This window comes from Saimiri boliviensis, chromosome 14, assembly GCF_048565385.1.
Source record: "Saimiri boliviensis isolate mSaiBol1 chromosome 14, mSaiBol1.pri, whole genome shotgun sequence".
Lineage (NCBI taxonomy): Eukaryota > Metazoa > Chordata > Mammalia > Primates > Cebidae > Saimiri > Saimiri boliviensis.
The window spans coordinates 51,700,560-51,728,504 of record NC_133462.1 but is presented as its reverse complement, the minus strand read 5'-3'; the positions used below and the strand labels follow the sequence as shown (position 1 = coordinate 51,728,504).

The 27,945-nt window shown below is 47.0% G+C and overlaps 2 protein-coding genes across 2 annotated transcripts; both read left to right on the top strand.

Annotated features, from left to right (window-relative positions):
• The first annotated feature begins 9,380 nt into the window (after nucleotides 1-9,380).
• On the top strand, nucleotides 9,381-18,113 carry LOC141581159 (maestro heat-like repeat-containing protein family member 6). The gene is made up of 5 exons (XM_074385707.1): nucleotides 9,381-9,488; nucleotides 10,130-10,305; nucleotides 10,964-11,101; nucleotides 11,199-11,313; nucleotides 17,419-18,113. Exons 1-5 carry the CDS (start codon nucleotides 9,381-9,383, stop codon nucleotides 17,686-17,688), a joined length of 807 nt encoding a protein of 268 aa, XP_074241808.1. The 3' UTR covers nucleotides 17,689-18,113.
• LOC141581158 (maestro heat-like repeat-containing protein family member 7) lies at nucleotides 17,910-27,875 on the top strand. Its single transcript, XM_074385706.1, has 7 exons — nucleotides 17,910-18,028; nucleotides 18,104-18,296; nucleotides 18,885-19,043; nucleotides 20,152-20,253; nucleotides 26,274-26,376; nucleotides 26,953-27,012; nucleotides 27,603-27,875. Exons 1-7 carry the CDS (start codon nucleotides 17,910-17,912, stop codon nucleotides 27,752-27,754), a joined length of 888 nt encoding a protein of 295 aa, XP_074241807.1. The 3' UTR covers nucleotides 27,755-27,875.
• The last annotated feature ends 70 nt before the right edge of the window (nucleotides 27,876-27,945 follow it).

The following is a 27,945-nucleotide window of genomic DNA, read 5'->3' as shown; positions in this document are numbered from 1 at the left end:
AGAGCGGACATCTTTGCTTTATTCCCAATCTCTGAGGAAAAGCTTTCAGTCTTTCACCATTAAGTATGATGCTAGATGGTATCACTTTGTTGTTGATCTCAGATGTCCTTTATCAGGTTAAGAAAGTTTCCTTCTATTTCTAGTTTGTTGTGAGTGTTTACCGCAAATGGAGATTATCACAAATGTTTTTACTACATCTATTGAGATGACTGTGTGTTTTTTCTGTTGTATTCTGTTAATATGATAAATGACATTTTTGACTGTGGAGCCAGCCTTGCATTCTCAGGATAAACTTCATTTGGTTGAACTGTATGATCTTTTAAACATATTGCTGTATTCGATTTGTTAATATTTTGTTAAGGACTTCTGAGTCTATTTGGTTGAGGATTTTTTTCATGGGAGATATTTGGTCTTTGGTTTTTGTGCCAAGATAATGCTGAACTCAGAAGATTGTTGGCCGGGTGTGGTGGCTCATGCCTGTAATCCCAGCACTTTGGGAGGCCGAGGCAGGTGGATCACGATGTCAAGAGATCGAGACCATCCTGGTCAACATGGTGAAACCCCGTCTCTACTAAAAATACAAAAAAATTAGCTGGGCATGGTGGCACGTGCCTGTAATCCCAGGTACTCAGGAGGCTGAGGCAGCAGAATTGCCTGAACCCAGGAGGCAGAGGTTGCGGTGAGCCGAGATCGCGCCATTGCACTCCAGCCTGGGTAACAAGAGCAAAACTCCGTCTCAAAAAAAAAAAAAAGAAAAAAAAAAAAAAGAAGATTGTTTTGGGAGTATTTTTTTATTTTCTATTTTTTGGAGGAGACTATGTAAAATTGGTATTAATTTTTTCTAAATATTTAGTAGAATTCAATACTAAAACCATCTGGATGTAGAGTTGTATTTGTTAGAAGTTTTAAAACTATGAATTGAATTTATTTAGTAGTTAGGGTCATTCAGATTAGCTATTAATTTGCTCATCTTCTTCTAGTCTCTTACAGTGGAATTGTAAATTACTAATTTAAGAACTTTCTTCTTTTTTTAAAATAAGCATTTTAATGCTATGAATGTTCCTCTAAGCATAGTTTTAGCTAACAAAAATGTATTTTCATTTTCATTTAGTTCAAAAGTCTCTTCTAATTTCCCTTGAGTCTTTCTCACTCATTAATTATTTGGAAGTATTGTTAATTTCCAAATATTTGTGGATTGTCCAGGTATATTTCTGTTGGTGATTGTCTGTCTACATATTCTGTAAATTACTGGAAGAGTAGTATTGAAGTCTCTCAATATACTTATGGATTTATCTATTTGTTCCTTCAGTTTTATCATTTTTTGCTTCATGTATTTCTAGTTCAAATTTATTATGGCCAGATAATATACTTTATGTGATTTCTATTCCTCAAAAATTGTTCAGGCTTATTTTGTGGCCCAGAATGTGATATATTGTGGGGGATGGTCATGTGTACCTACAAAGAATGTGTATCCTGGACAGGCGCAGAGGCTCACACCTGTAATCCCGGAACTTTGGGAGGCCAAGACAGGTGGATCACTTGAGGCCAGGAGTTCGAGACCAGCCTGGCCAACATGATGAAACCCTGTCTCTACTAAAAATACAAAAATTAGCCAGAGATGGTGTTGCGCAGCTACTCAGAAGGTTGAGGTGAGAGAATTGCTTGAACCTGGTGGGTTGCAGTGAGCTGAGATCCCACCACTGCACTCCAGCCTGGGTGACAGAGTGAAATCCTATTAAAAAAAATGTGTATTATGCTGTTGTGTCTGGAGTGCTCTATAAGTTAGACTAAGATAGTGTTCTTCAAGACTTTTGTAACTCTGCTGATTTTCTGTCTACATATTCTGTCAATTAATGAGAGATGAGTGTTGAAATCTCCCTATATACTAATGGGTTTATCTATTCGTTCCTTCGGTTTTATCATTTTTTGCTTCATGTATTTTTTAGGTGTATATACATTTAAGGTTGCTACATCTTCTTGATGAATTGACTGTTTTGTCATTAATTCATGTCCCTCTTTGTCTGTGGTACTATTCTTTGTCCTGAAGTTTCCTTTGTCTGATGTTAGTATGGCCATTTTTGCTTTTTAAACAGTTTGTATTTGTGTGGTACATCTTTTTCCTTTCTTTTAACTAATATGTATAATTATATTTAGAATTTTTTTTTAGACACTTTGTCACCCAGGCTGGAGTGCAATGGTGCAGAGTTGGCTCACTGCAACCTCTGCCTCCTGGGTTCAAGTGATTCTCCTGCCTCAGCCTCCTGAAGCAGCTGGGATGGCAGGCACCCACACAACGCCCAGATAGTTTTTGTATTTTTAGTAGACAGGGTTTTACCACGTTGTCCAGGCTGGTCTCGAACTCCTGACCTCATGATCTGCCCGCCTTGGCCTCCCAAAGTACTGAGGTTACAGGTGTGAGCCACTGCGCCCGTCAAGAATGGTTTTTTAAATATAGCATATAGTTAGACTTGTGTTTTTATCTAATCTGACAATCTCTACCATTTATTTGTGTTTTAAAATCATTTATAAAAATGTAATTAATAATATGTTTGGATTTAAGTCTACTATTTTAGGATTTATTTTGTTTCTCCCCCTTTGTTTCTTATTCCTACGTTCCCCTTTCCTGCATTCTTTCGAATTGTTTCAATATTTTTAGGCATTCTATTTTAACTTGTCTATTAGATTTTGATTCTTTGTATCAACTTCTAGTGGATTTTTGGGCATTTACATACCCAAAGTTTTACACTCTGCTTACATACCTAAACTTTCATAGCATGCTTAGAATTAGTATTTTACAACTCCGAGAAAATGTAGAAGCTTTCACCATACAGCTTCTTTTACCTTGCTTTTTTTTTTTTTTGAGACACAGTCTTGCTCTGTCACCCAGGCTGGAGTGCACTGGCGTGATCTTGGTCACTGCAACCTCTGCCTCCTGGGTTCAAACAATTCTCCTGCCTCAACCTCCAGAGTAGCTGGGATTACAGGCACCTGCCACCATGCCCAGCTAGTTTTGTATTTTTAGTAGAGATGGGGTTTCCCATGTTGGCCAGACTGGTCTGGAACTCTTGACCTCAAGTGATCTGCCTGCTTCAGCCTCCCAGATTGCTGGGATTACAGGTGTGAGCCACCTTGCCTGGCTCAATTTTTGCTTTCAGTAGTCATACATATTTTTAAACCCAAGGGGAGAAAAACGGTCTGTTACATTTACTCAAAGATTGGCCATTCCTGTTGCTTTAGCTTCATTGTTGAAATTTCGGCTTTTGCTCTGATAAAATGTCTTTTCTGCTTGAAGAACTTCATTAGTGTTTCATTTAGAGCATGTCTTTGACCTACAAATTCTTAGTTTTCCATATGAGAATGTCTCAATTTTATCTGCATTTTTTTTTTTTTTTTTTTTTTTTGAGACAGAGTTTTGTTCTTGTTGCTCAGGCTGGAGTGCAATGGTGCGATCTCGGCTCACCACAACCTTCCGAGTTCAAGGGATTCTCCTGCCTCAGCCTCCTGAGTAGCTGGGATTACAGGTATGCACCACCATACCTGGCTAATTTTGTATTTTTAGTAGAGACAGGGTTTCTCTATGTTGTTCAGGCTGGTCTTGAACTCCTGACCTCAGGTGATCCACCTGCCTCGGCCTCCCAAAGTGCTGAGATTACAGGCCTGAGCTGCTGTGCCCGAACTTTACCTGCATTTTTAAAGAGTATTTTTATCAGGTATTGAAATCTAGGTGGATGGTTCTTTTTTTTCATCACATATTGTTCCAGTATCTTCTGGACTTCATAGTTTACATTAAGAAATCAGCATTGCAATAAGAAATCAGCAGTGATTCAAACATTTTTTCCTATGTGCAACGTCTTATTTCCCATATGCAATGTCTTGTTTTATTCATGGATGCTTTCAAGACGTTTTTTCTTTATCCTTGTTTTCAGAAGTTTGATTATGATGTGTTTGGGCATGGTTTCTGTTCGTTTTGCCCTTGCAAACTGTATGTCCTTGCCAGATTCTAGTTCCTCAATCTTGGACTTCCCAGCCTCCAGAACTGTGAGCCAATACATTTCTGTTCATTGTAAAATACCCAGTCTATGAGTTTTGTGATAGCCGCACAATACAAACTGAGACAATGGCAAAGGGGCTTTTTCAGCTAAGAAGCTTATTCTTTTTTTTTTTTTCTTTTCTTTTTTTGAACAGCTCCTTGCTGTATCAGCTAAGAATCTTGAAATGAGGAGATTATTGCGAATTACCCAAATGGGCTCTGAATGTAATCATTGTGTCCTGTGATTAATGTGTCTTGTTCAAACTCTGTATTTCTTGAATCTGTAAATGTATCTCTCTCACCAAATTTGGGAAGTTTTAGGTCATTATTTCTTGAGATTTTTTTTTTTTTCTGTACCAGTCTCTTTTTCTTCTCTTTACAAGCTTCCAATAACATGAATATTCAACTTTCTTTTTTTCCTTTTGAGACAGAGTCTCGCTCTGTTGCCCAGGTTGAAGTGCAGTGGTGTGATCTCGACTCACCGCAACCTCCGCCTCCAGGGTTCAAGCAATTCTCTGCCTCAACCTCTTGAGTAGCTGGGATTACAGGCACCTGCCACGATGCCTGACTTCATCTTAGCAGAGATGGGGTTTCACCATCTTGGCCAGGCTGGTCTTGAACTCCTGACCTTGTGATCCACTCTCCTCGGCCTCCCAATGTGCTGGGATTACAGGCATGAGTCACCGTGCCTGGCTGAATATTCAACTTTTTAATGGAGTCCTATAAATTCCTGAAGCTCTGTTCATTCTTTCTAATTTCTTAGTTCTTTAGATTGTATAATTTTTATTGATTTGTCTGCAAGTTCATGAATTCTTCTATTTATAATCTTAATTTTCCTCTTGATCTCATCCTGTGAATTTTTGTTTTAGATACTGTGTTTTTCAATCCTAAAATTTCCATTTTGTTTTAAAATAGCTTATTTCTCAGCTGAGAACATTCATTTTTCTATTTCTTTCTTTGCTTTTCTCTCTCTCTCTCTCTCTCTGTCTTTTTTTTTTTGACAGGGTCTTGCTCTGTTGCCCCAGGTAGTGTGCAGTGGCATGATCCTAGCTTACTGCAGACTCAACCTCCCAGGTTAAAGTTATCCTCCCATCTCAGCGTCTTGAGTAGCTGGGACCACAGATGTGTGCCACCGTACCTAGCTAATTTTTTAAACTTTTTGTAGAGACAGGGTCTCTCTATGTTGCCGAGGCTGGTCTTGAACTCCTGGGTTCAAGTGATCTCCCACCTCAGCCTCACAAAGTGCTGGGATTACAGGTGTGATCCACCATGCCCAGCCTTTCTACTTATTTCACTTATGTACATCTTCACCTCATGGAGCATGGTTAAAATGCCTATTTAAAGTCTTTTTTTGAGGCAGGGTCTTGCTCTGTTACCCAGGCCAGAGTGTGGTGACACGATCATAGCTCATTGCAGCCTAGAACTCCTGGGCTCAAGTGATCCTTCTGCCTCAGCCCTCAAGTAGCTAGGACTATAGGCATGGTTACCATGGCCCAATATTGTTTAATTTTTTTTTGGAGGTGAAGTCTCACTTTGTTGTCCAAGCTGGAGTGTAGTGGCACAATCCTGACTCACTGCAACCTCCGCCTCCCAGGTTTAAGCTATTCTCCTGCTTCAGCCTCCTAAGTAGCTGGGACTACAGGCATTTTTGTATTTTTAGTAGAGATGGGGTTTTGTTATGTTGGCCAGGCTGGTCTTGAACCCTTGACCTTGTGATCCTTCTGTCTCGGCCTCCCAAAGTGCTGGGATTACAGGCATGAGCCACTGTGTCCAGCCTTAAATTTATTTTTTAGAGAATGGATTTCACTGTATTGCTTAGGCTGGTCTTGAACTCCTGGCCTCAAGGGATCCTCCTGCCTTGGCCTTCCAAAGTGCTGGATTATGGGTGTGAGCCAGTGTACCTGGCCATCTCTTAAGAGTTTTAGCTGCCTGTGCTGCTACAACTGCACAACTGGATCTGGCTCCAGGGTGATGAAGTGAGGAAAAGAGAAAGAGAGGGAAAAAAAATAGCACTTCCCACAGTCCTACACGCACTGGGCCACGGTGCCCTGTGTTAGGCGGTTGTGTCGCTGCCCCAACTACTTCTACTGTGCAGCTGTGCATCTGGAATCACTCTTGGAACGGAGCTGGGAGAGAAAAATGACAAAGGAAGAAACAGATTCCACCCACACTTCTCCAACTCACAAGGACCCGCTTTCCCAGTCCTCGGGCTAGAGAGACAGACCTTTACTCAGAGATTTTGTCGCCTGCGCCTGCTGCACAGTTCAGTACTCCGGTCACTTTCAGGTCAAAGCTGGGAAATAATAGAGAAAAAGGAATTCTGGGAAACTCACTCAAATGCTATTTTTCCAGCATTGGGAGGTAGTTGCTTTTTGTATTTGTCCGGTACTTTTAGTTTTAACTGGTGCAAGAACTAGGCTGGAGTGGGCTGCTCTGTCCTGGCAGGTTGTGCAGACTTCCTTACGAGGGAAATTAGGATTGCTTGTTGTTAATTTCCTTTATCACGCGAAGGAAGTGTCTATCTATTCTATATCTGCTGAGTTTTTTGTTTCGTTTCGTTTTTCACTGATGTGGAATTGTTTAACAAAAGGTTGATATCATATACTTCGAGTGTTTTTTTTGTTTTTTTTTTTGTTGTTGTTGTTGATGGGGAGGTTTGAGACGGAGTCTCGAGCTGTAGCCCAGGCTGGAGTGCAGTGGTGCAGTCTCAGCTCACTGCAACCTCTGCCTTCTGGGTTCAAGCAATTTGCCTGCCTCAGCCTCCTGAGTAGCTGGGATTACAAGTGTGTGCCACCACACCTGGCTAATTTTTGTATTTTTAATAGAGATGAGGTTTCATCATTTTGGCCAGGCTGGTCTCAAACTCCTGACCTCAGGTGATGTGCCTGCCTTGACCTCCCACAGTGCTGGGATTACCGGCATGAACCACTGCACCCGGCTGGACAAACACAGTTATAATAGGAAGAATAAGTTCTGGCACAGGAGAGTGACTGTGGTCAACAGTAAGGTATCATATATTACAAAGCAGCCAGAGGAGAGACTTTTGAAAGCTTTCAACACAAAGAAATAATAAAATCAGCCAACACGGTGGCTCAAGCCTGTAATCCCAGCACTTTGGGAGGCCGAGGCGGGTGGATCACGAGGTCAAGAGATGGAGACCATCCTGGTCAACATGGTGAAACCCCGTCTCTACTAAAAAAATACAAAAAAGTAGCTGGGCATGGTGGCGCGTGCCTGTAATCCCAGCTACTCAGGAGGCTGAGGCAGGAGAATTGCCTGAACCCAGGAGGTGGAGGTTGCGGTGAGCCGAGATGGCGCCATTGCACTCCAGCCTGGGTAACAAGAGTGAAACCCCGTCTCAAAAAAAAAAAAAAAAGAAATGATAAAATCTGCTGAGTTTTTTGAAAAATAAATAATAGACTTTGAAATATACTGAATGCCAATACATCTAATGACATATTTATTCAAATTTATACAGATTTTCTTCTTTAATCTTTTAATTTCCAAGTGTTTAGATATTTTGATAAACTTTTTCTCGTTTTATTGGACGATAAAGAACATGATGTAAATATCTTCTCCTTTAGAGACTATGTCAAGGGGTTCTTTTGTGTGCATACTCCAGGAAGATTAATGTTATCAATTTTACTCTACGTTTAATGGATATTTGAAATAATATTCTCTACTACATGCAAATTCATCTATTAGACCAGGCTTATTTGTTTGTTTGTTTGTTTGTTTTGAGATGGAGTCTCGCCCTGTCTCCCAGGCTGCAGTGCAATGGCACAATCTCGGCTAACTGCAACCTCCGCCTCCTGGGTTCAAGTGATTCTCCTGCCTCAGCTGCCTGAGTAGCTGGGATTACAGGTGTCTGCCACCACATCCAGATAATTTTTTTCTGTGTATTTTTAGTAGAGATGGGGTTTTGCCATGTTGACCAGGCTGGTCTCAAACTCCTGACCTCAGGTGATCCACCTGCCTCAGCCTCCCAAATTGCTGGGATTACAGGTGTGAGCCACCATGCCCGGCCAGGCTTGTTTATTTATTTATTTTTCTTTTTTGTATATTTTTAAAGTAGAGATGGGTCTTACCATATTGTCCCAGCTGGCCTTGAATTCCTGGGCTCAAGCAGTCCTCCTGCCTCAGGCTCCCAAAGTATCGGGATTGCAGGTGTGAGCCACCTCACCCAGTCGGACCAGGCTTATTTAATTGTTTCATATCTCATTTTATGATTATTGCAAACTTATTTTACCCATTCTTTTTTAAATGACCATTTGTTGTTTCCAGCTTCTTGCTATTATTCACAGTGCTGTTATGCTGTTATGCACATTCTTACTCTAATATTGTGTTTAGATTTATAGGCAAATTTACCATTCTCTTTGCTCACCATCCTTTTCACCTCGAACTTTCCTTAGGAAATTATTTTTCTTTTCCCTAAAGGGGAAAGAAAAAAACAATACTCCTAAAGGTATTATTTAGAAGTTTATCCTCTAGTGAGACTCTATTAATCAAACCATCTCTTTTGGCTTATCTATAAAGCAAATCTGCATTAAATGATAGATTTGCTGGGAACTTGTGGGTTGATGTTTTATTTTTGTTCAGTGCTTGGAAGGTTTATTCCACTGTCTTCTGCTTTCCACTGTATCTGTGGAGAAGTTGGCTGTCAGTCTCATGCCATTCTTTCATTGACAGCCCATTTTCTCCTCTCTTGTTTTCGTCCCCAGAGCATGCTGTGTATCGATTGCCAGCTGTGAAAGTCTGTCTTCACCTTTTATCTCACCTACACTTTCTCGTCGTTTTCTCCTCCTGTTTCAAAAAGGCCATGACTTCTTGAGGACACTAAGCAGATTTTCCTAACATTTTATGTTATTTGTAGCAAATGCTTTTCAGATATGTACTTTTCTTCTGAGTGTGATTTTGCCAGGTAAAGGTGAGTGGGGAGACATGCCAGGCAAAGGGAAAGGCATGTGTCTGATGATAGAGGAGAGTGAGTGGGTGATGAGGTGAGGCATGGGTGCTGTGCAGGGCTGGTGGTCAGAGCCAGCCTGAAGAGGGGTGTGGTCAAGCTGGGTATTAAGGATGACAGGGGAAAGCCTGGAAGACAGATGCAGTGGTCTGAGGGTGGGTGGGCAGTGAGAGCTTGGACGGACCAGAGAGAAGGGACCCACGGGATGCTCTTCTCAGCAATCTGACACATTCAAGTGTGGCCAACAAGCTTTGACCTCAGGTATTTTCTCAAACCAGGTTCACAGAGCAAGTGAACATTTCCAGATTTGTGTGAGATGACAGGGAACAGGGAGGTCCAGAGGTGATGGCAGGATGAAAGGGACAGAAGAAGAAAAAGAGAAGGGTAATGAAGAGAGAGGCAAGAAAGAAGGAAGAAACCAGGGGACCCAGGGGCCTAGTGTCACCTCCCCTGGAAGCACTGTGGGACCTGTGGAGAGTGGGCTACCTGAAGTGGGTAACTGTGTTGGTGGGTTTCTGACTCTGCAGAGGGGTTTGCAAGCCCTGGGAAATCCTGGCATCCTTCCCCAAAAGCTACGAAATGATCATGGAATATTTGCTCCAGAGGCTGACTACACACCAGAGATCAAAGGACCAGGAGCCCAGCCACGGGGGAACAGAGATCTCACCATTGATTGTATGGAAAGACAAACAGAGCGGGGCCGGGATAGGGAAGGGGACTCCCTGCTGTCCTGTCCTCAGCTGTCGCGGGCTCTTTGGGCCTTGACCTTTTAGGCATCAGTGTTTGGTGGAACAGTCTAATGGCAGTCCTGGAGTTGGGTTGCAGGGAGGGTTTTCCAGTTGACTTTGCTTTGTCAGGGAGATAGAAAAACTGGATTCACCAGCCCCTCTTTAACTCTCAAAATGATAAGAGACTAAAACAGCCACCATGATTAAAAGAGTGCTTTTAAAACCACGACATTCTAGAAATCGCCGTTGATTTTTCTGGCTCACACTAATTTAGTCTTCACCTGCTCTAGCAGCATGGGTTTTACTGGGCAAATCTGTCATGGTGATGGGTTGTGGAAAGAGGTTTTCTGGTGACAGGACCTATGAGTTGAAGATGTGATAATGGTTCACTCTCCTCCTCCCTCCCAGGCCACCAGGGCCGTCCAGGAGCTCCTGCAGGTACCCAGCCGGCGGATGGAGGTGCAGTCCTTCTTCTCCTCCTTGTTCCTGGCCCTGCTGTTTCAGATCTCCTTCTTTGTGCTTGAAGCCGGCGCTGAAATAAGCCAGGATGAGCAACACGTAGCTGAATGGGTGGACCCGATAAGGTACCTTTGGCGTTTGCTAGTGGTTACGCTCCAAGGGCCATCAGCTTAGCACCTTTGCCTGACTTGCTGTCAGCCTGCTGGGCCTGAATACCCTTTGTACACCCTCCTGCCAGGGCACTTAACCTGTTCCCCGCACTTCGTATGAAAAAGTCTTCCTGGATTTTTAAAAAAAAAAAACAACCTGTATTTTATTATTTTATTTTTTTAGAGGCAGGGTCTTGCTGTTTTCCCCAAGCTGGTCTTGAACTCCTGGCCTCAAACCATCCACTTCTCTCAGCCTCCTATGTTTCTGGGATTGCAGGTGGGAGTCTAGCTTTCTGAACTTTTTAGAAAAGACTCCTTCTTTAAACCTGGCCTACTAGGCCGATGCACAGATTCTGTAACAAAGTGAGATCAATACCATAGATAAAACACACATCTGAGTCCACAGACCTGGACTGCATTCCGTACCCTTCTGCCAGCTCGCTGTGTCACCTTGCAGCTGTCACATCTCTCTTGGTCTCACTTGCTTCACTTATAAAATATTAACTGGGTCTCTGGGGGCTGTCCCACCACCAGCAGTTCATGATCCTGAGAAAGCTTTGGGAGTCGGGCAGGTGGCCAGTGAGAGAGAGGAGCGCAGATGGTGAATGAATTCTGTTTTCTGCTCTTTCTCCAGTTCTACTGTGGAGGCCCTGAAGACCTTGATGCAAAGTTGTGGGTATGGGGACCATGTGTCTTCTATTCAGAGACATGGGGGCTGGGGGCTGCTCGTCAATCCTGAAAGACACTATGATGGAGTCACTCTGCTGGCCAGGTGAGCTGCACCTGGGTCCCCAGCTGGAGGGCCGTCCATTCACTTGGCCCTCTCCTGTGGCCCAGACCTCACCTGAACACTGTGCTCTTGTCGGTAGGTCCCTGGTCATCAACAACTGTTGGCACAACCGCCCGCTCTTCAGCTCCATCATCAGGTTCCTCCAGGACCCAGACTGCAAGAATCACTTGACAGCCCTTGTGCTCCTGACAGAGGTGACTGGCTCTTGGTGGGAGGGGAGCAGGTGAGGGTGATCCCTCTGTAAGACAGCCATGCCCAACATACACCTCCCGGGAAGGCCACCGACTCCCTCCTAGGAAGGTTTGGGGGACATGGCTAATGGCATTTGATTTGGTTACCTTGAGTTGGGGGTTTTGGTGCCTCCTTAAATCTCTTGGCAGTTTGACTCTGCCCTGACTTTACGGAACAACACAGCTCTCTCCTTCAACCACCTCAGTCTTGAGCAGCCTTTTAAAATTAATCTTTGCTTAGGGCCCCTCATTGACTCAATATAATTCAGCCTCCTGCAGAAAAAAAAAAATAGGAAATTTTAAAATATGGAAAAGTATATCAAAAATTATAAAACCATTGCTAAGCATAATCCCCAGAGGAAATCACATTCATTCAGGTTTTTGCCTGTATAGAGGTGTGTATGTGGGTACTGGTTGAAATCATTTTCTTTCTTCCGGTTTTTTTTTTTTTTTTTTTTTTTTGATGGAGTCTCCCCCTGTCACCCAGGCTGGAGTGCAGTAGTGCAATCTCAGCTCACTACAACCTCCACCTCCTGGGCTCAAGTGATTCTCCTGTTTTAGCCTCCCAAGTAGCTGGGACTATAGGTGCATAATACCACACCTGGCTAATTTTTGTAATTTTAGAATTTTAGTAGAGGTGGGGTTTCACCATATTGGTCAGGCTGGTCTCAAACTCCTGACCTCAGGTGATCCACCCACCTCAGCTTCCTAAAGTGCTGGGATTACAGGTGTGAGCCACTGAATTAGTTGAAATCATTTTCCACTAATATTCTATATCCTGCTCTATTCAAATATCTGTCTATGTCATTACATGTTCTTTGTAACATACATTTTTCTTTTTTGAGAGAGTCTTGCTCTGTCGCCCAGGCTGGAGTGCAGTGGCATGATCTCAGCTCACTGCAACCTCTGCCTCCTGGGTTCAAGCAATTCCCTGCCTCAGCCTCCTGATTAGCTGAGATTACAGGCACAGGCCATCATGCCTGGCTAATTTTTGTGTTTTTAGTAGAGACGGGGTTTCACCATCTTGGCCAGGCTGGTCTTGAACTCCTGACCTCATGATCCACCTCCCAAAGTGCTGGGATTACAGGTGTGAGCCACCACACCCAGCCTGTAACATACATTTTAAAATTTTGTTTTATTTTATTTTTTGAGACAGGGTCTCACTCTGTTGCCCCAGGTTTAAAGATATGTTCTACGCTGGAGTGCAGTGGTGTGATCATGGCTCACTGCAGCCTCCATCTCCTGGGCTCAAGTGATCCTCCCACCTCAGCCTTCTGAGGATCGAGGTCTACAGGCATGTACCACCCTGCCTGGCTAATTTAAAAATTTTGTTTGAATGTAGAGAAGGAGTTCTCATTATACTGCTCAGGCTAGTCTTGAACTCCTGGGCTCAAGTCATCCTCCCACCTGGGCCTCCCAAAGTGCTGGGATTACAGTTGTGAGCCACCATGCCTGGCCTATAAACATAAATGTTAGTGGTGATACAACGTTTCATCACAAAGATGATCTATAATTTATTCCACATTCTGTTTCTAATTTTACATAATTATGAATAACATTGTAATGAACATCTCTGTCAAAAGTTTTTGTCCATATTCCAGATTATTTCCTTAACTATTGAATATAATAAGTGGAACTATTGGATCAAAAAGTATGAACATCTTCTATGAATTTTAACAATGATGACAAATTGCTTTCTGGTAGAGCTGTACCAATTTAGACTTCCACCAATAGTATTTGAGAGAATTTCAGAGTTTCTGACCCACTACAGCCTTAAATGGGATCCTTTTAAAATTCAAGCCACCTGATTTTTTTTTTTTTTTTTTTTTTTTTCCCCGAGATGGAGTCTTGCTCTGTCGCCAGGCTGGAGTGCAATGGCGCGATCTCGGCTCACTGCAATCTCCACCTCCTGAGTTCAAGCAATTCTCCCGCCTCAGCCTCCTGAGTAGCTGGGATTATAGACGCGTGTTACTACACCCAGCTAATTTTTGTATTTTTAGTAGAGATGGGGTTTCACTATGTTGGCCAGGATGGTCTCGAATTCCCAACCTCAGGTTATCCACCCATCTCAGCCTCCCAAACTGCTGGGATTACAGGCGTGAGCCACCGCGTCCAGCGGAAGTCTTCATTTTCTTTCTTTTCTTTTTTCTTTTTTTTTTTTTTTGAGACAGAGTTTCGCTCTTGTTACCCAGGCTGGAGTGCAATGGCGCGATCTCTTGCTCAAGGCAACCTCCGCCTCCTGGGTTCACGCAATTCTCCTGCCTCAGCCTCCTGAGTAGCTGGGATTACAGGCACGCGCCACCATGCCCAGCTAATTTTTTGTATTTTTAGTAGAAACGGGGTTTCACCATGTTGACCAGGATGGTCTCGATCTCTCGACCTCGTGATCCACCCGCCTCGGCCTCCCAAAGTGCTGGGATTGCAGGCGTGAGCCACCGCGCCCGGCGGAAGTCTTCATTTTCTAGACGTCCTCCAGTGGTTGCTGCGCCACAGGTACTCCTTGGACCCAGCTTGGAGAAACAGTTCAAGGCACAAGCCCGAGTGCGCAGGAGGCCGCCATGAGATAGCTGCCTCTCTCTTTACAGCAGTGATTCTGAACCCTGCTGCATATCAGAATCCTCCTGGGAGGTTTCAAAAATGCTAATGCCAAGCCTCCACCCTGTCCCTCTCTGTCTAGTTTTCCTATTTGAATTGATCTGGCATGGGTCCAGGCATCAGTTTGTTTTAGAAGCTCCCAGGATTAAAGGTATATTCCAGAAATATAGCTTGGATTGAGAATCACTCTAGAAGTTTCCCTACCTGTCTGATACCCAACTGAAACAAGGGGACACATGATACAGTGCTTGCTCATCTGCCACCCTGATTGGGGTTTTGGGCTGACAGTGGGGAGGGGAGGTCAGCATGTTGAGGAGAGGCTGGAAGGAGCACCGCAGTAGGGGGATGGATGAACCCCATTTTCAGCAACCAGAGAGAGAAGCAGTAGATTCTAAAGTGGAAAGCCAATGGGGTTTTGGGTACCAGGTAAGTAAGTAGGTCAAGATCTGTAAGTGAGAGACCATAGCTAAGAAAGCTTTCTAATATTTCATAGCCTTTGTCGCTCTGCTTGTTGCTTCGTTTTATATATATGTATATTTTATACAGACGGGGTTTCACCGTGTTGATCAGGCTGGTCTCGAACTCCTGACCTCAGGTGATCTGCCCACCTAGGCCTCCAAAGTGCTGGGATTACAGGTGTGCGCCACCGCGATTGGCTGTTGCTTCATTATCTTTATTAATTTCCTTGAGATGATCACAAATAGAAATATTTAAAACAGAAAAGGTTGTGTGCTTTTCTTCAGTGTACTCAAGAAACAGCAGAGCTCTGTTGTTTTAATTCTAATTCTGTGAAATGGGTGTTATTTACCTCTATCTTGTAAAGAACGAAAGTGAGGCAGAGAATTTACTCTCTAGCTTACTTACTCAACTAGAGAGTAAATTAGGGTGGATCTGCTTGACTGCCAATCAAAGTCAGATGAAAACTGCTGCGATGTTAATGAAGACTTCTTTGCCATTAGTTACATGTAAATGTCCATTCATATGTGCATGCATACATGCATGCTAAAGCAAGTACATATATTTTAAATGTATCTGATTGACTTTTGGCTTTTTAAATGTCATTTTATTATTTAAAATATATTTTCTATATCACAAGTCATCAAAATATATTTTCTATATCACAAGTCATCAAGCAAAAATGTTATTTAAAATAATCTTTTTTTGAGACAGAATCTCATTCTGTTGCCAGGCTGGAGTACAGTGGTGCAATCTCAGCTCACTGCAACCTCTGCCTCTCAGGTTCAAGCGATTCAGCTGCCTCAGCCTCCCAAGTAGCTGAGATTATGGGCGTGCACCACCATGACCAGCTAATTTTTGTGTTTTTAGTAGAGACAGGGTTTCACCATGTTGGCCAGGATGGTCTCTCTCTCTCTCTCTCTCTCTCTTTTTTTTTTCTTTTTGGAGACAGAGTCTTGCTCTGCCACCAGGCTGGAGTACATGCAGTGATGCAATCTTGGCCCACTGCAACCTCTGCCTCCGGGGGTCAAGTGATTTTTAAAATTTTTTTTGAGACATCGCTCTTGTTGCCCAGGCTGGAGTTCAATGGCGCCATCTCGGCTCACTGCAACCTCCGCCTCCCAGGTTCAAACAATTCCTCTGCTTCAGCCTCCCAAGTAGCTGGGATACAGGCATGAGCCACCACACCCAGCTAATTTTGTATTTTTAGTAGAGACCGGGTTTCTCCATGTTGGTCAGGCTGGTCTCTAACTTCCGACCTCAGGTGATCTCCCACTCGGCCTCCCAAAGTGCTGGGATTACAGGCGTGAGCCACCATGCCTGGCCGACAGTGATTTCTTAATAATTCTCCTTTCCCCCTCTCCCTTTTAAAAAGGATTATTCCAGGGGACTGTCTTTGACTTTTCTCTTTTGCTTTTTTCAGCAGGTCAGTAAATCTGACTAATATGTGCTTTGCAATGTTCTTCAGAGTGATCCTTTCTCCATTCCCACTACCTGGCCTCGTCCAGACCAGGTAGTGTGCTTGAAGCAACTTTATTTTTATTTTTATTTTTATTTTTAGAGACAGGGAGTCTCGCTATGTTGCCCAGGCTGGTCTCCAACTCCTGGCTTCAAGTGATTGTCCTGCCTCAAACTCCAGAGTAGTTGGGATTACAGGTGTGAGCCACCACACCCAGCTGGAGCAACTCCAGAAGATGACATGCTGGTCTCTTTCCTCCTAGGATCTTCGGTCAACCCAACACATTTTCCACGTCCAACACTCCTCACCAATGGGATCCTCTGGAGTGGGGTCAGCACCCATCGCCCTTCCCTCAACTACATTACACTTATTCCCTACATTTTTCTCTTGTTTTGCTATACCCACCTTTTCCCGTTAAACACACACACACACACACACACCCCCCTATATTCCCCTCCCATCTGCTCACTGAAGTTCTCTTTATTCAAGTTCAGCTCCAGTTCTGCCTCTTTCATAAACCTTTCCTAGATAGAGCAATACCTGTTTATAATAACTTTTTACTTGCTTTGAATTTGTGTAGTATTGTTATTGCTTTGAAATGTTCAATAGGTGGTTCATGTACCTAAGTCTTGACTCTCCAGCTGAATTGCTAGGATCTTTGAGGGCAGAGTACATTTCTTACTTTTATCTCCTACAGTTTACCTTATCAAGAATGCTTAAGGGGGCCAGGTGTGGTGGCTCCTGCCTGTAATCTCATCAGCTCTTTGGGAAGTGAGGTGGGGGTATCATCTGAGGTCAGGAGTTCGAGATCAGCCAGACCAACATGGTGAAAACTGTCTCTACTCAAAATACAAAATTAGCCGGGTAGGGTGGCACATGCCTGAAATCCCAGCTAATGGGGAGGCTGAGGGAGGAGAATAGCTTGAACTTGGGAGGTGGAGGTTGCAGTGAGCCAAGATCGTGCCACTGCACTCCAGCCTGGGCGACAGAGGGAGACTCTGTCTCAAAAAAAAATAAAAAAATAAAATAAAATAAAAATGTTTAAGGGGCTAGGTGCGGTGGCTCATGCCTGTAATCCCAGCACTTTGGGAGGCCAAATGGGTGGATCACCTGAGGTTAGGAGTTCAATACCAGCCTGGTCAACATGGTGAAACCCCATCTCTACTAAAAGATACAAAAAGTAGCTGGGTGTGGTGGCACACACCTGTAGTCCCAGCTACTCAGTAGTCCCACCTACTCAGGAGACTAAGGCAGGAGAATTGCTTGAACCCAGGAGGCAGAGGTTGCAGTGAGCCGAGATCACGCCACTGCACTCCAGCCTGGGCAAGACTCCTTCTTGGAAAAAAAAAAAAAACAATGCTTAAGGAAAACTTGGAGAATGAATATATGATTTCTGGAATGACAGGTACGAATTCACCCTTTAACTAAGCTTTGGCCTGTCTACCAATTCTAAACCCCTGAGACCATTTCCCTACGAGTGAGTAGGAACCTAGATCCAAAGTCATTGAGGACTTTTTTTTCTCCTTGCCCGCCTGTCTTTCTTGGTCTCCCTTCCGCAGCTGCTCCAGTGCCCGGATGTGGCAGCCGTAGTGGATGACATCAGCACCCGCATTCTGGCAAACTGGTTCAGGAGTGAGGAGCCAGCCACAGTGAAGCTGTTGCTGCAGATGCTGGAGGTCTTCGCGAAGCATGGAAACATGGTGAAATGGGGCAGGGGCCGAGGGTGTGCTCTCAGGAGACCTTGTCACCAGGGCAAGGAACATCTGGTGTGTCCAGTTATAGATAGGGTGGGACACACTCTTGAGATCAAAGAGAGAAAATTCTCCTGAGGCCAGTGCACCACAGACAGAAGTTGGGGCTGGGCCAGTCACGATTTCTCCCTCCCAGGAAAGGTCTCCTGAGGAAGTTTTCCCATGGACCATTTCAGAGAAACAGGCCAAGCTAACCCCAGGATCTCACATGTTGTCATCAGGGATGAGAAAGGCAGCAGAGATGGAAACTTACGGTGTAGTGGGAGGAGGGGGCCTCCTCTGTCTTCTCCCCTTTTCTCATGACGGACACAAGGTGTCTCCCCAACTGTCCTCCTGGGCAGCTCATTCCAACTGCTACCCAGATGCTGGACCAGTCCCAGCTCCAGAATGAAAAAGCAGAAGACTGTGGCGTTCGTTTGTGGGGCTGAATTGACTTGAAATGAGAATTCCTTGGCTTGGCAGGAGTCATCTCCTCAGCTCCCCGTTCCCTGAGCCGCTGTCGCCCGCAGGTCAGACGGCTCCGCATCCTCCAGCCGTACGTGCTGAACTGCTGCTACTCCTCGAGCAGTGACATCGTGCTGGAGACTCTGCTGGTGCTGAAGAATCTCCTGAGCCACCTCACCTGGCAGCATTCGTCCTCCTTCCTGATCCAGCTCACCTTCACACTGGTGCCCTTCTTTGAGGAGGTGAAGGCCTCTCTGGGGTCATTTTCTTTCTCTAGGCATCTCTAAAATAAGAAAGTTGGCTGGGTGTGGTGGTGCACACCCATAACCTCAGCACTTTGGGAGGCCAAGGCAGGTGGCTCATGAGAGGCCAGGAGTTTAAGACCAGCCTGGGCAACACAGTGAGACCCCGTTCTAACAACAACAGCAACACATTAGCTGAGTGTGGTGGTAGGTGCTTGTGGCCCCGGCTACTTGGGAGGCTGAGGCAGGAGGATTGCTTAAGCCCAGGAGGTTAAGGCTGCAGTGAGCTGTGACCATGCCATGTACTCCAGCCTGGGCAACAGACTGAGAAAAAAAAAAAACCCACACAGAGTTGGCAGAATGATTTGAGGCCCTTTACCTTGAATATGACACCGTTCTGAAGGGGCCTGGTAGCTTCCACCCTCCTTGTATCTTTCTGAAGGGGTGAGATGGAGTGAGAAAACAGATCACAGCCAGCGGGGATCAGAGCAGATCACGGGAGTGTGGGGTTGGTGGGGTGGAGCTCGGGACCCCCGACCCTGGGTGGCCGGGTGAAAAGACAGACGCAGAGGTGTCTTCCCCACACAGGTGTCAGAGCACCTGCGGTTGGCAGCCTTTGAGATCTATGGGAGTGTCTTGGCCAAGGTCAAGAAGAGGAGACTTGTCTTCCCCTTGAAGCATCAGATCCTCAACTTGCTCGTCCCCCTCGTGCTGCACCTGCAGGACATGAATTCCGACGTGGCTCTGGTGAGAGGCCAGGCCGCGAAGCCTGGTCTTCAGTCCCTGTTTTCATGGGAGGTAAACGCTAAGCATGTTGAGTGCTTAGGCAGGGCTGTGGCGGGACTGGATGGTGCTGAAGGAGTCCAGTAGTCCCGGACCTTGCAGAGTTTCAGTAAGAGACTGGAGACTGACAGATGCTTGCGCTGAAGTTTTCTCCAGCGTCTGGCTCCATCTGATTGGCCACTGACTGACTCCCAGTGGTGTTACTCCCAGGAGGAGAGTCTCATCGATAGGCAGCAGTCCCTCTCTCTGCTTCCCTGCCTGTGGCTCCAGGGGCCCCCTCCCCCCGCTGCTGTTTGCATACTCTGCCTGTGAATGGAGACAGGGCTCCCTGGGCCGGGAAGCCCCCGTGGGAGGCAGTGTGGTGGGCAGAACAGAGACGGCCTAGAACTGGCCTTCTTTCCAGAATGAATGAGTCCAGCTTTGAGCCCAGGAGCCCCAGGAACGTGAACTGCAGCTTGAACACTTGAAGACTGGCTGACTTGCTCAGTGACTGGACACCTTGTTCCCACAGAGCAGGCTACTTTGTCGTCACTGAGGCCTCTGAGGCGCATCCGAGGCCGGCTGGGCCAGCGATTGAATGGGGACATTATCTTTACGTGGGAGAGCCCCACTGGTGGACTCTGCCATGGCCTCCCGAGAGAGCCAGCCCTGATTTAGAACAGCGACCACCAGTTGTGGGATTAAGACTTTGGGGAACTTTGTTTTCAGAGAGACTGTTTTGTGGGGTGGAGGGGGGACAAGGACGGGGGCGTGGGAAGCCATGTGGCCAGTGAATAAGGCTCTGAGCTGGATAGTTCCAGTGCTCTGGGTCTCAGTGTCACACCACAGCAACTGGGAAAATGTTAGAACCGTAATTTTTAAACTTCTCATTAGTGGGAAAAGGAGGGTGTAAGTAGAGCCGCGCTGCCCAGACCCCTGCCTTTTCCCTAAGCCCTGGGTCCCTGTTGATTCACCAGCACTTCCATCCCGTTGAAGCTGAATGTGATGCTGCTTGTCTCTGTCCTTTGCGCCCTCCATGTCCCTGCCCAGGCCCACTCCCCCGCTCCTCATGCTGAGCCTCCTTCTCCTCCAGATCTGCCGGTCTGCCCTCTGCCACACAGCTGCTGTGCTGGGCTGGTCAAAGCTGAAAGCCGTATTTGCAGAGAAAGATGTGTGGAACATTCTCCGAGCCCTGGTAAGCCAGCAGCTTGCTCGCCTTCTGCCTCTTCTGCGCGGGAGGGCGGCATCCCCAGCAGTCTGGGTCCTTTTCCTGCAGCTCTGGGGTTTGCAGCCATAGTGGCAGTGGCAGCAGCAACAGTTCAACGATGAGATACTCAAGTGTCTGCTTGGTGCTTGGCACCTAGATATGGTTCCTGTCCTCCCCTTGCTTCCGTCTGAATTGGGGAGCGAGGCACACAAGCAGAGAATCTCAGCATACCTTGGGAAGGGCAAAGGAGGGGTACCCAGCACAGTCTGGGAGTTGAAGGAAGGCTTCCTGGAAGAGGTGTCATCTTCAGAAGGAGAAATGGAAGGCAGGGTAACACTTAGGCGAAGGGAAGGAATCGAGTGCAGGCCGAGGTGATGCTGTGCCCAGGGGTGTGGAGCAAGGCACTCACTCTGTTCCAGGGACTTTGCACACATTAGCTGGTATGATTTGATTCTCACAACCATCCTGAGAAATAAGGGCAGAAGGGCCTGGTGTGTGGGGAGCTATTAATATAAGCGCCTTGGAATCATTAGAGCAGGGCGGAAAAGGCAAATGCTGGCTGGGTGCGGTGGCTTATGCCTGTAATCCCAGCACTTTGGGAGGCCAAGGCTGGTGAATCACAAGGTCAGAGTTCGAGACCAGCCTGGCCAACATGGTGAAACCCCATCTCTACTAAAAATACAAAAATTAGCTGGGTGTGGTGGCAGGCACCTGTAATCCCAGCTGCTCAGGAGGCTGAGGCAGAGAATTGCTTAAACCTGGGAGACGGAGGTTGCAGTGAATCAAGATTGTGCCACTGCACTCCAGCCTGGGTGACAGAGTAAGACTCCGTCTCAGGGGGAAAAAAAAAAAAAAAAAAAGGCAAATGCCTGCAAGGCCATGCAGGAAACACCAACCAGCGATCAGACTGGGTGGCCCGGAAGAGAACGTTAGGCCCCAAGGCCCAGTGCAAGCAGCCTTCTCAGCATGACCAGACACCCCACGCCGCTGTCACGGCACACATTCAGCAGCACCACCCTTACTCTCCTAAAGGGAAATTCCTAAATAATATCCTCTACCTTTGCATATTTCCAAAATAAGTAATGTAATACCCTAACTCCAAAGGAAAAATGAAAGTAATCTACAACAAAATAATCTGTATGAATATATGGAACACAATGCAGCCTAACACAACATAATAATAGAACATAAATACTATATGCAAATGCTTGGGCCCAGTTACTTTATTTTGTGTGGTTTTTTTTTTTTTTTTTTTTTTTTTAAGACGGAGTCTTGAAGCCCAGGCTGGAGTGCAGTGGCATGATCTCGGCTCACTGCAACCTACACCTCCTCACGGGTTCAAGCGATTCTCCTGTCTCAGACTCCTGAATAGCTGGGATTATAGGCACTTGCCACCAGGCCTGGCTAATTTTTGTACTTTTAGTGGAGATGGGGTTTCCTCATATTTGCCAGGCTGGTCTCGAACTCCTGACCTCAGGTGATGCAGCTGCCTCAGCATCCCAAAGTTCTGGGATTATAGGCATAAGCCACTGCTCCCTACCAGGGCCTAGTTACTTAAGAAGACAATTATGTGCATGAATCCTTGCCCCTCTTCAGGGAATCACTGTGAATGGGTCTGTTACAAATGCAGAATGATATAGGAGCATTGTGTTGGAGACTCAGATACCACAAGAAGGGTTGCCGTTGGTGATGGGAGTTCCAAAATGATGAATCATTTCTGGTGATTTTCTGAACAAGATGAAGTATAGTCTTTGATGTCTATTGCAGATGCATTCCTAGAAAATCCAGTATGTAATTGAACTGTGAAAAAATACTCCATTGGCTGGGCGCAGTGGCTCACGCCTGTAATCCCAGCACTTTGGGAGGCTGAGGCAGGCGGATCATGAGGTCAAGAGATCAAGACCATCCTGGCCAACATGGTGAAACCCCGTTTCTACTAAAAATACAAAAATTAGCTGGGCATGGTGACATGCGCCTGTAGTCCGAGCTACTCAGGAGGCTTAGGCAGGAAAATCGCTTGAACCTGGGAGGTGGAGGTTGCAGTGAGCTGCGATTGCGCCACTGCACTCCAGCCTGGGTGACAGAGCGAGACTCTGTGTCAAAAAAAAAAAGCACTCTGTTGTCTAAAAAAGCCAAGTTCTAGGCATGGATTGTTATAAGTAGGGTTTTGATAGACATAAATGTGTAATGGAATATTATAAACTGGTGCACCCCATCATCATTTTGAAAACCATAAACACCTCCCGGTTTCATAATTCCCTCCATGTAGTACAGTCCCCAGTTGAGAACTCACCAATTGTTTCTAGGAAAGAAAGTGGCTCAGGGTTAAGAGAAGCGGGAAATCCATGCCAGGTGCTGTGGCTCACACCTGTAATCCCAGCACTTTAGGAGGCCAAGGTGGGCGGGTCACTTGAGGCCAGGAGTTTGAAACCAGCCTGGCCAACATGGGGAAACCCCATCTCTACTAAAAATATAAAAATTAGCCAGGCGAGGTGGCAGGCACCTGTAATCCCAGTTACTCAGGAGGCTGAGGCAGGAGAATTGCTTGAACCCAGGAGGTGGAGGTTGCAGTGAGCCAAGATTATGTCATTGTGCTCCAGCCTGGATGACAGAGCAAAAGTCTGTCTCAAAAAATGAATTTTTTTATTTTAAAAAAAGAAGCAGGCTGGGCGTGGTGTCTCATGCCTATAATCCCAGCACTTTGAGAGGCTGAGGCAGGTGGATCGCGAGGTCAAGAGATCGAGGCCATCCTGGTCAACATGGTGAAACCTCGTCTCTACTAAAAATACAAAAATTAGCCGGGCATGGTGACGCGTGCCTGTAATCCCAGCTACTCAGGAGGCTGAGGGAGGAGAATTGCCTGAACCCAGGAGGTGGAGGTTGCAGTGAGCCGAGATCGCGCCATTGCACTCCAGCCTGGGTAACGAGCGAAACTCCATCTCAAAAAAAAAAAAAAAAAAAAAAAAAAAAAAAAAAGCAGGAAATCCTGATTTGGGGTGAAATTTCCTGCATTCATGTTTGCAAATAATTTAAAATGTAAACTATTATATAGATCAAACAACAAAAAAAAAATATCTTCAGGCTGCTTTTGCTCGTAGTCTGCCAGTGTGCAGTCCAAGCAGCAGACACCAGGCAGGAGGCAGGAGGCTGGGCCGAACTGTGCTGTGGAGGTCTGGGCCCAGTGAGGACTGGGACTTGCGGCTGTAGGCAAGGGAAGTCGGTGAAGCATTTTGAGCAAGCAGGTAGTATGGTCAGGGAGCTGTGCATTTCACACAAATCCCGGAAGCTACAAATCAGAGAAACGTCCCCAAGGGAGGGAGTTGGAGGCTGTGCCGAGAGTGTCTGGGGAAAGATGGAGTCAGGAAGACAAAGAAATGGGCGGGACTAGCTAGTTGTGGAGAAGGGTACGATGTGAATTGTGGAAGTACAAGTTGCCTCTCAGCTTCTGATGTGGATACACGCTGGTGTCCCCGACTGAGGTCAGAAATACAGAGGGAGGAACAGGTGTGGAGGGGAGGGTGGTGGCGTGGTTTTGTGCACGGAGACCTTGTCAAATCAGTGAGAACACTAAGTGGACCTATTCTGTTGGAAGGTAGATAGGTGTCACTGAAGCTCGGGGGACAGGGCTGTTTGGTGAGCGCTGAGCAGCCTGCTGGGTGGTAGATGGAGACTGCAGGCCTGAGCACGGATGTGCTCTCCTAAGGACACTGCGGTGGGAGCAGCATAGGAGTCAACATTGAGGTCCCAGGAGACATCAGTTCCAAGGATCCCACAGAGAAGACGAGTAAAGGGAATCTGGCAGAAAGTCAAAGGAGGGCAACAAGAGAGGAGGGTTGTGTCACCTGGGACGGACCATGACCAGTTTCAGGAAGCAATCAAGGGTGCAGAAACCCCCGAGGGTTTCTCGGGTCACTTCAGAAGACTGGAGAGAAGAGCAAGCAGACGAGGCTCAGCCTTCCCACCTCCTTCAACCCCAGCAGAGCCCTTCTTCTTCCTCCTCTTCCTCTTCTCATTTTCCTTCTCTTCCTCCTCCCCCTCCTCCTCCTTCTTTTCACCCAAGCTGGAGTGTAGTGGCTGGATCTCAGCTGACTGCAACCTCTGTTTCCCGGGTTCAAGCCATTCTCCTGCCTCAGCCTCTCAAGTAGCTGGGACTACAGGTGCATGCCGCCATGTCTGGATGATCTTTGTGTTTTTAGAAGAGACAGGGTTTCACCAAGTTGGCCGGGATGGTCTTGATCTGAAGCCCAGGTGGCGCGATCTCAGCTCATCGAAACCTCCACCTACCAAGTTCAAGAGATCCCCTCCCCCTCCCCCTCTCCTTCTCCCTCCCCAACTCCATCCCTCCCTTCCTCCCTTTCTTCCTTCCTTCTTCTTCCTCCTCCTCTGCCTCCTCCACCTCCTTCTCCCCCTCCCCTCCCCTCCCCCTTCCCCGCCTCCTCTTCTTCCTCCTCCCTGTCCTTCTCCTGCTCCTCCTCTTTCTTCTTCTCCACTACCCCTCCTCCTGTTTCTTCTTCTTCTCCTTCTCCCCCACTCCTTCCTTTTCCTCCTCCTCCTCCTTCTTTTGCTGCCACTTCCGCTTCCTCTTCCTCTTCTTCTCCCCCCTCCTCTTCCTCTTCTTTCTCTTCCTCCTCCTCCTCCTCCTCCTTTCTTCTCAGGGTCTTGCCGTGTTGCTGGGGCTACTCTGTAACTCCTGAGCTCAAGTGATCCTCCTGCCTCGGCTTTCCAACGTGCTGGGTTTACGGGTTTGGGATATTGGGCTTCCAGTTAAGATTTCTACTTGAAGAAAAGATCCTGACCAAAGAAGTTGGGGCAAACCATGGATGCAGCCTTCTGTTTTAAGAACCGACTGCAGAGGGAAAAAAGAGGGTTAGGATCGGAGCTAGGAAGGAGATGCAGGAGAGGGGCTTGGGTTAGTGGCTGTTGCAAAGGGAAGGACACACCATCCTTTGAACCTTCAAGGGTGGAAGTCTGATGAACGCAGAAGGGGCTGCATTCCTAGGCAGGCGATGGAAGGTATGAAAACATGGAATTACAGGCAGCATGGCTAGGCTCTGTTTATTTTTATTTATTTATTTTAGGTATTTTATTTTATTTTATGTATTTACTTTTTTGGAGACAGGGTGTGGCTCTGTCACTCAGGTTGGAGTGCAGTGGCACCACGTCAGCTCACTGCAACCTCTGCCTCCTGAGTTCAAGAGATTCTGCTGCCTCGGCCTCCTGAGCAACTAGGTGTATAGGCACGTGCCACCACGCCCAGCTAACTTCTGTATTTTAGTAGACATAGGGTTTCACTGTGTTGCACAGACTGGTCTCGAACTCCCAAGCACAGGCGATCTGCCTGCTTTGGCCTCTGAAAGTGCTGGGATTACAGGCATGAGCCACTGTGGCTGGCCTCTTTTAAAAATTTTAGTTTTGGGGGAATGGGTGCAGGTTTGTTCCATGGGTATACTGTGTGATGCTGAGGTTCGTGCTTCTAACATTTCCACCCCCAGGGAGTGAACGTAGTCCATGGGTAGTTCTTCAGCCCTTGCCCCACTCCCTCCCTCCCCCCTCCTCTTTTTTGGGAATTCTCAGTGTCCATTGTTCCCATCTTTGCGTTCATTTGACCAAGGCTCTGCTTCAACAAAATTCTGTAGGCGTGATCTTCTGCAGCCTAAAGCATGTGACCTGGAGATTGACGGTTTAAGATAAGATAGAAATAAACAGGATTTCAACAATAGGCTTCAATCCTCTATTATTGGGAGTAGGAGACAAAAAAATGTATGAGCCAAACCCTGGGGCCAGTCTATGAGTTTCACCCTCAAACTGAGTCAAGGCCAGGGAGTGTGGCCCCGGTGGTGTGGCCAGTCCAGGATGGCTTCATGAAAGAAAGAAGAGTTCAGGAGCTGGGGTAGGAGGGGATGGAGATGGCGAAGGTTTTGACAGGTTTTTGCTCTCAGGGGATGGCTCCAGTGTCATCTGAAAACTGTCCGAGGGTCCCTTCCACAATCGGACCCCTCTCGTTACAGCTGGAGCAGGAGACGAACAAAGCCCTCTGGTTTCTGAAGCAGTGTGTGGCGTGCTTCAGCAGCCCCCAGGTCCCCATCCGCCGGGCAGCTGTGTGGTTTGCAGGTATGGCCTTTCGTCTTCTGGGAGCCACTTTGTCCTTGTTGTAGGGTCCCTTAAGCAGACTGAGCACCCAGGACATGTGGAGAGACAGAACCCATGGGGATTTCGTTGGGGGGTGTGAGTGGAGGTGGGAGTGCCTCCCTGGGCCTCCTGCTCCCTCCCCGGCAGGAAGCTCCTGGTTGGGTTGGGTGGTCACCTTCCTACAGCAGAATGTGCCAAGTCCTAGGAGACCAGTGAGCAGAGAGCCAAAGGGTGGGGCATCGGGGTCTGGGAGCTACTCAGTGGGGGCAGTTCAGAGGTAGGTGGGAGACTGCCTCAGATCACCCCAGGGAAGAGCTCTTCGGGGAGAGGCATGTCCACTCCTGCTCCTTCGCCCAGCCCAACTGGCTTAGAATCCTTCAGAGAACACAAGTTCAGCTTCATGGGAGAAGTCCAAACCTGAGGCTGGTGGCCAAGGGAGGGGAAGACAAGAAAAAGGAGGGAATGGGGAGTGTTTTGGGAAAGGGGACAAGAGTACCTGCAGCCAGGGCCCCACTGATTCCTCGTGGGGCTCTGAGGTGCCTCTGTGTGCCCCTGTAGGCCAGATTCTCCAGACCCTTGACTTGGAAGAGATGGATGACGTTGACGAGGCGCTCGCAGGTGAGTGGCAGCCTGGTCTCCTCCTCCTTGCGTCTTTTGGCAGCACCAGTGCTGGGGAGGAATGCTCAGAAGTTAGGAACGATGGGCTGATCGCCGCACAAAAACGATCTTCCAGAGGAGTGAAGAGGCAGACTCATCCCCAGGGGGCTTCAGTTTTGAGGTGCCGGTCAGAGCCCCCTGCCCCATGTTCACGCTCACCTTCACCACCACGGAGCCCATCCAGCAGCCAGGAGGGTCCCTTGGGCTTCTTGTGGGAGAGACAGCATTGGGCCCCCATGTGTGGTTGAGTCCCCGGCTGCAGAGGACTTCATGCACAGCTATTCTACGGGGAAGAGGGGACGCAGGGCCAGGGAGGGCCAGTGGAGAGGAGTGAGGGGTTGGTAATGGGTGCGGGCTGAGGAGCACGCGGGCCTCGCATCTCCGTGTGCGCAGCGGCTATGTGGTCTTGCTTGTGACGGAGCACTGTGGACTCCCAGAAGAAACTTGCTCATAGTTTCAAATCCGCCAGTCCTGATGCCATGGCCTGGTACCTCTCTGCACTGCAGGGCCCTCCTGCCCAGCCCACTAGCCTTTCTGTGTCTTTGTCGCAGCCCTAAGACACATGCAGAGAGACTCTGACCCTACGGTCAGCTGCCTCACCACGCAGACTTTCTATATCCTGGACGCCAAGAAGAAGCTGCTACTGGCCAAGCAACCCCCATCCTGCTTCTCCAGGAGGAGACTCCGAAGGCGCTACTTCTGAGCCTGCGTCCTTGGGTCTCACATATAGGCCTGGCCATTAGACCCTGTGACAGTGGGGCCGGATTCCTGGGTCTTGTACTAGAAATGGAGGTGTAGCCCTGCAGAATCCTCATCATAAAAGGAAAGAGCACACACCTTTGTGAAAATAGCTCTCATGTCTTTCCAGTCAATTCTTGGCTTTCTGGGGTAGAG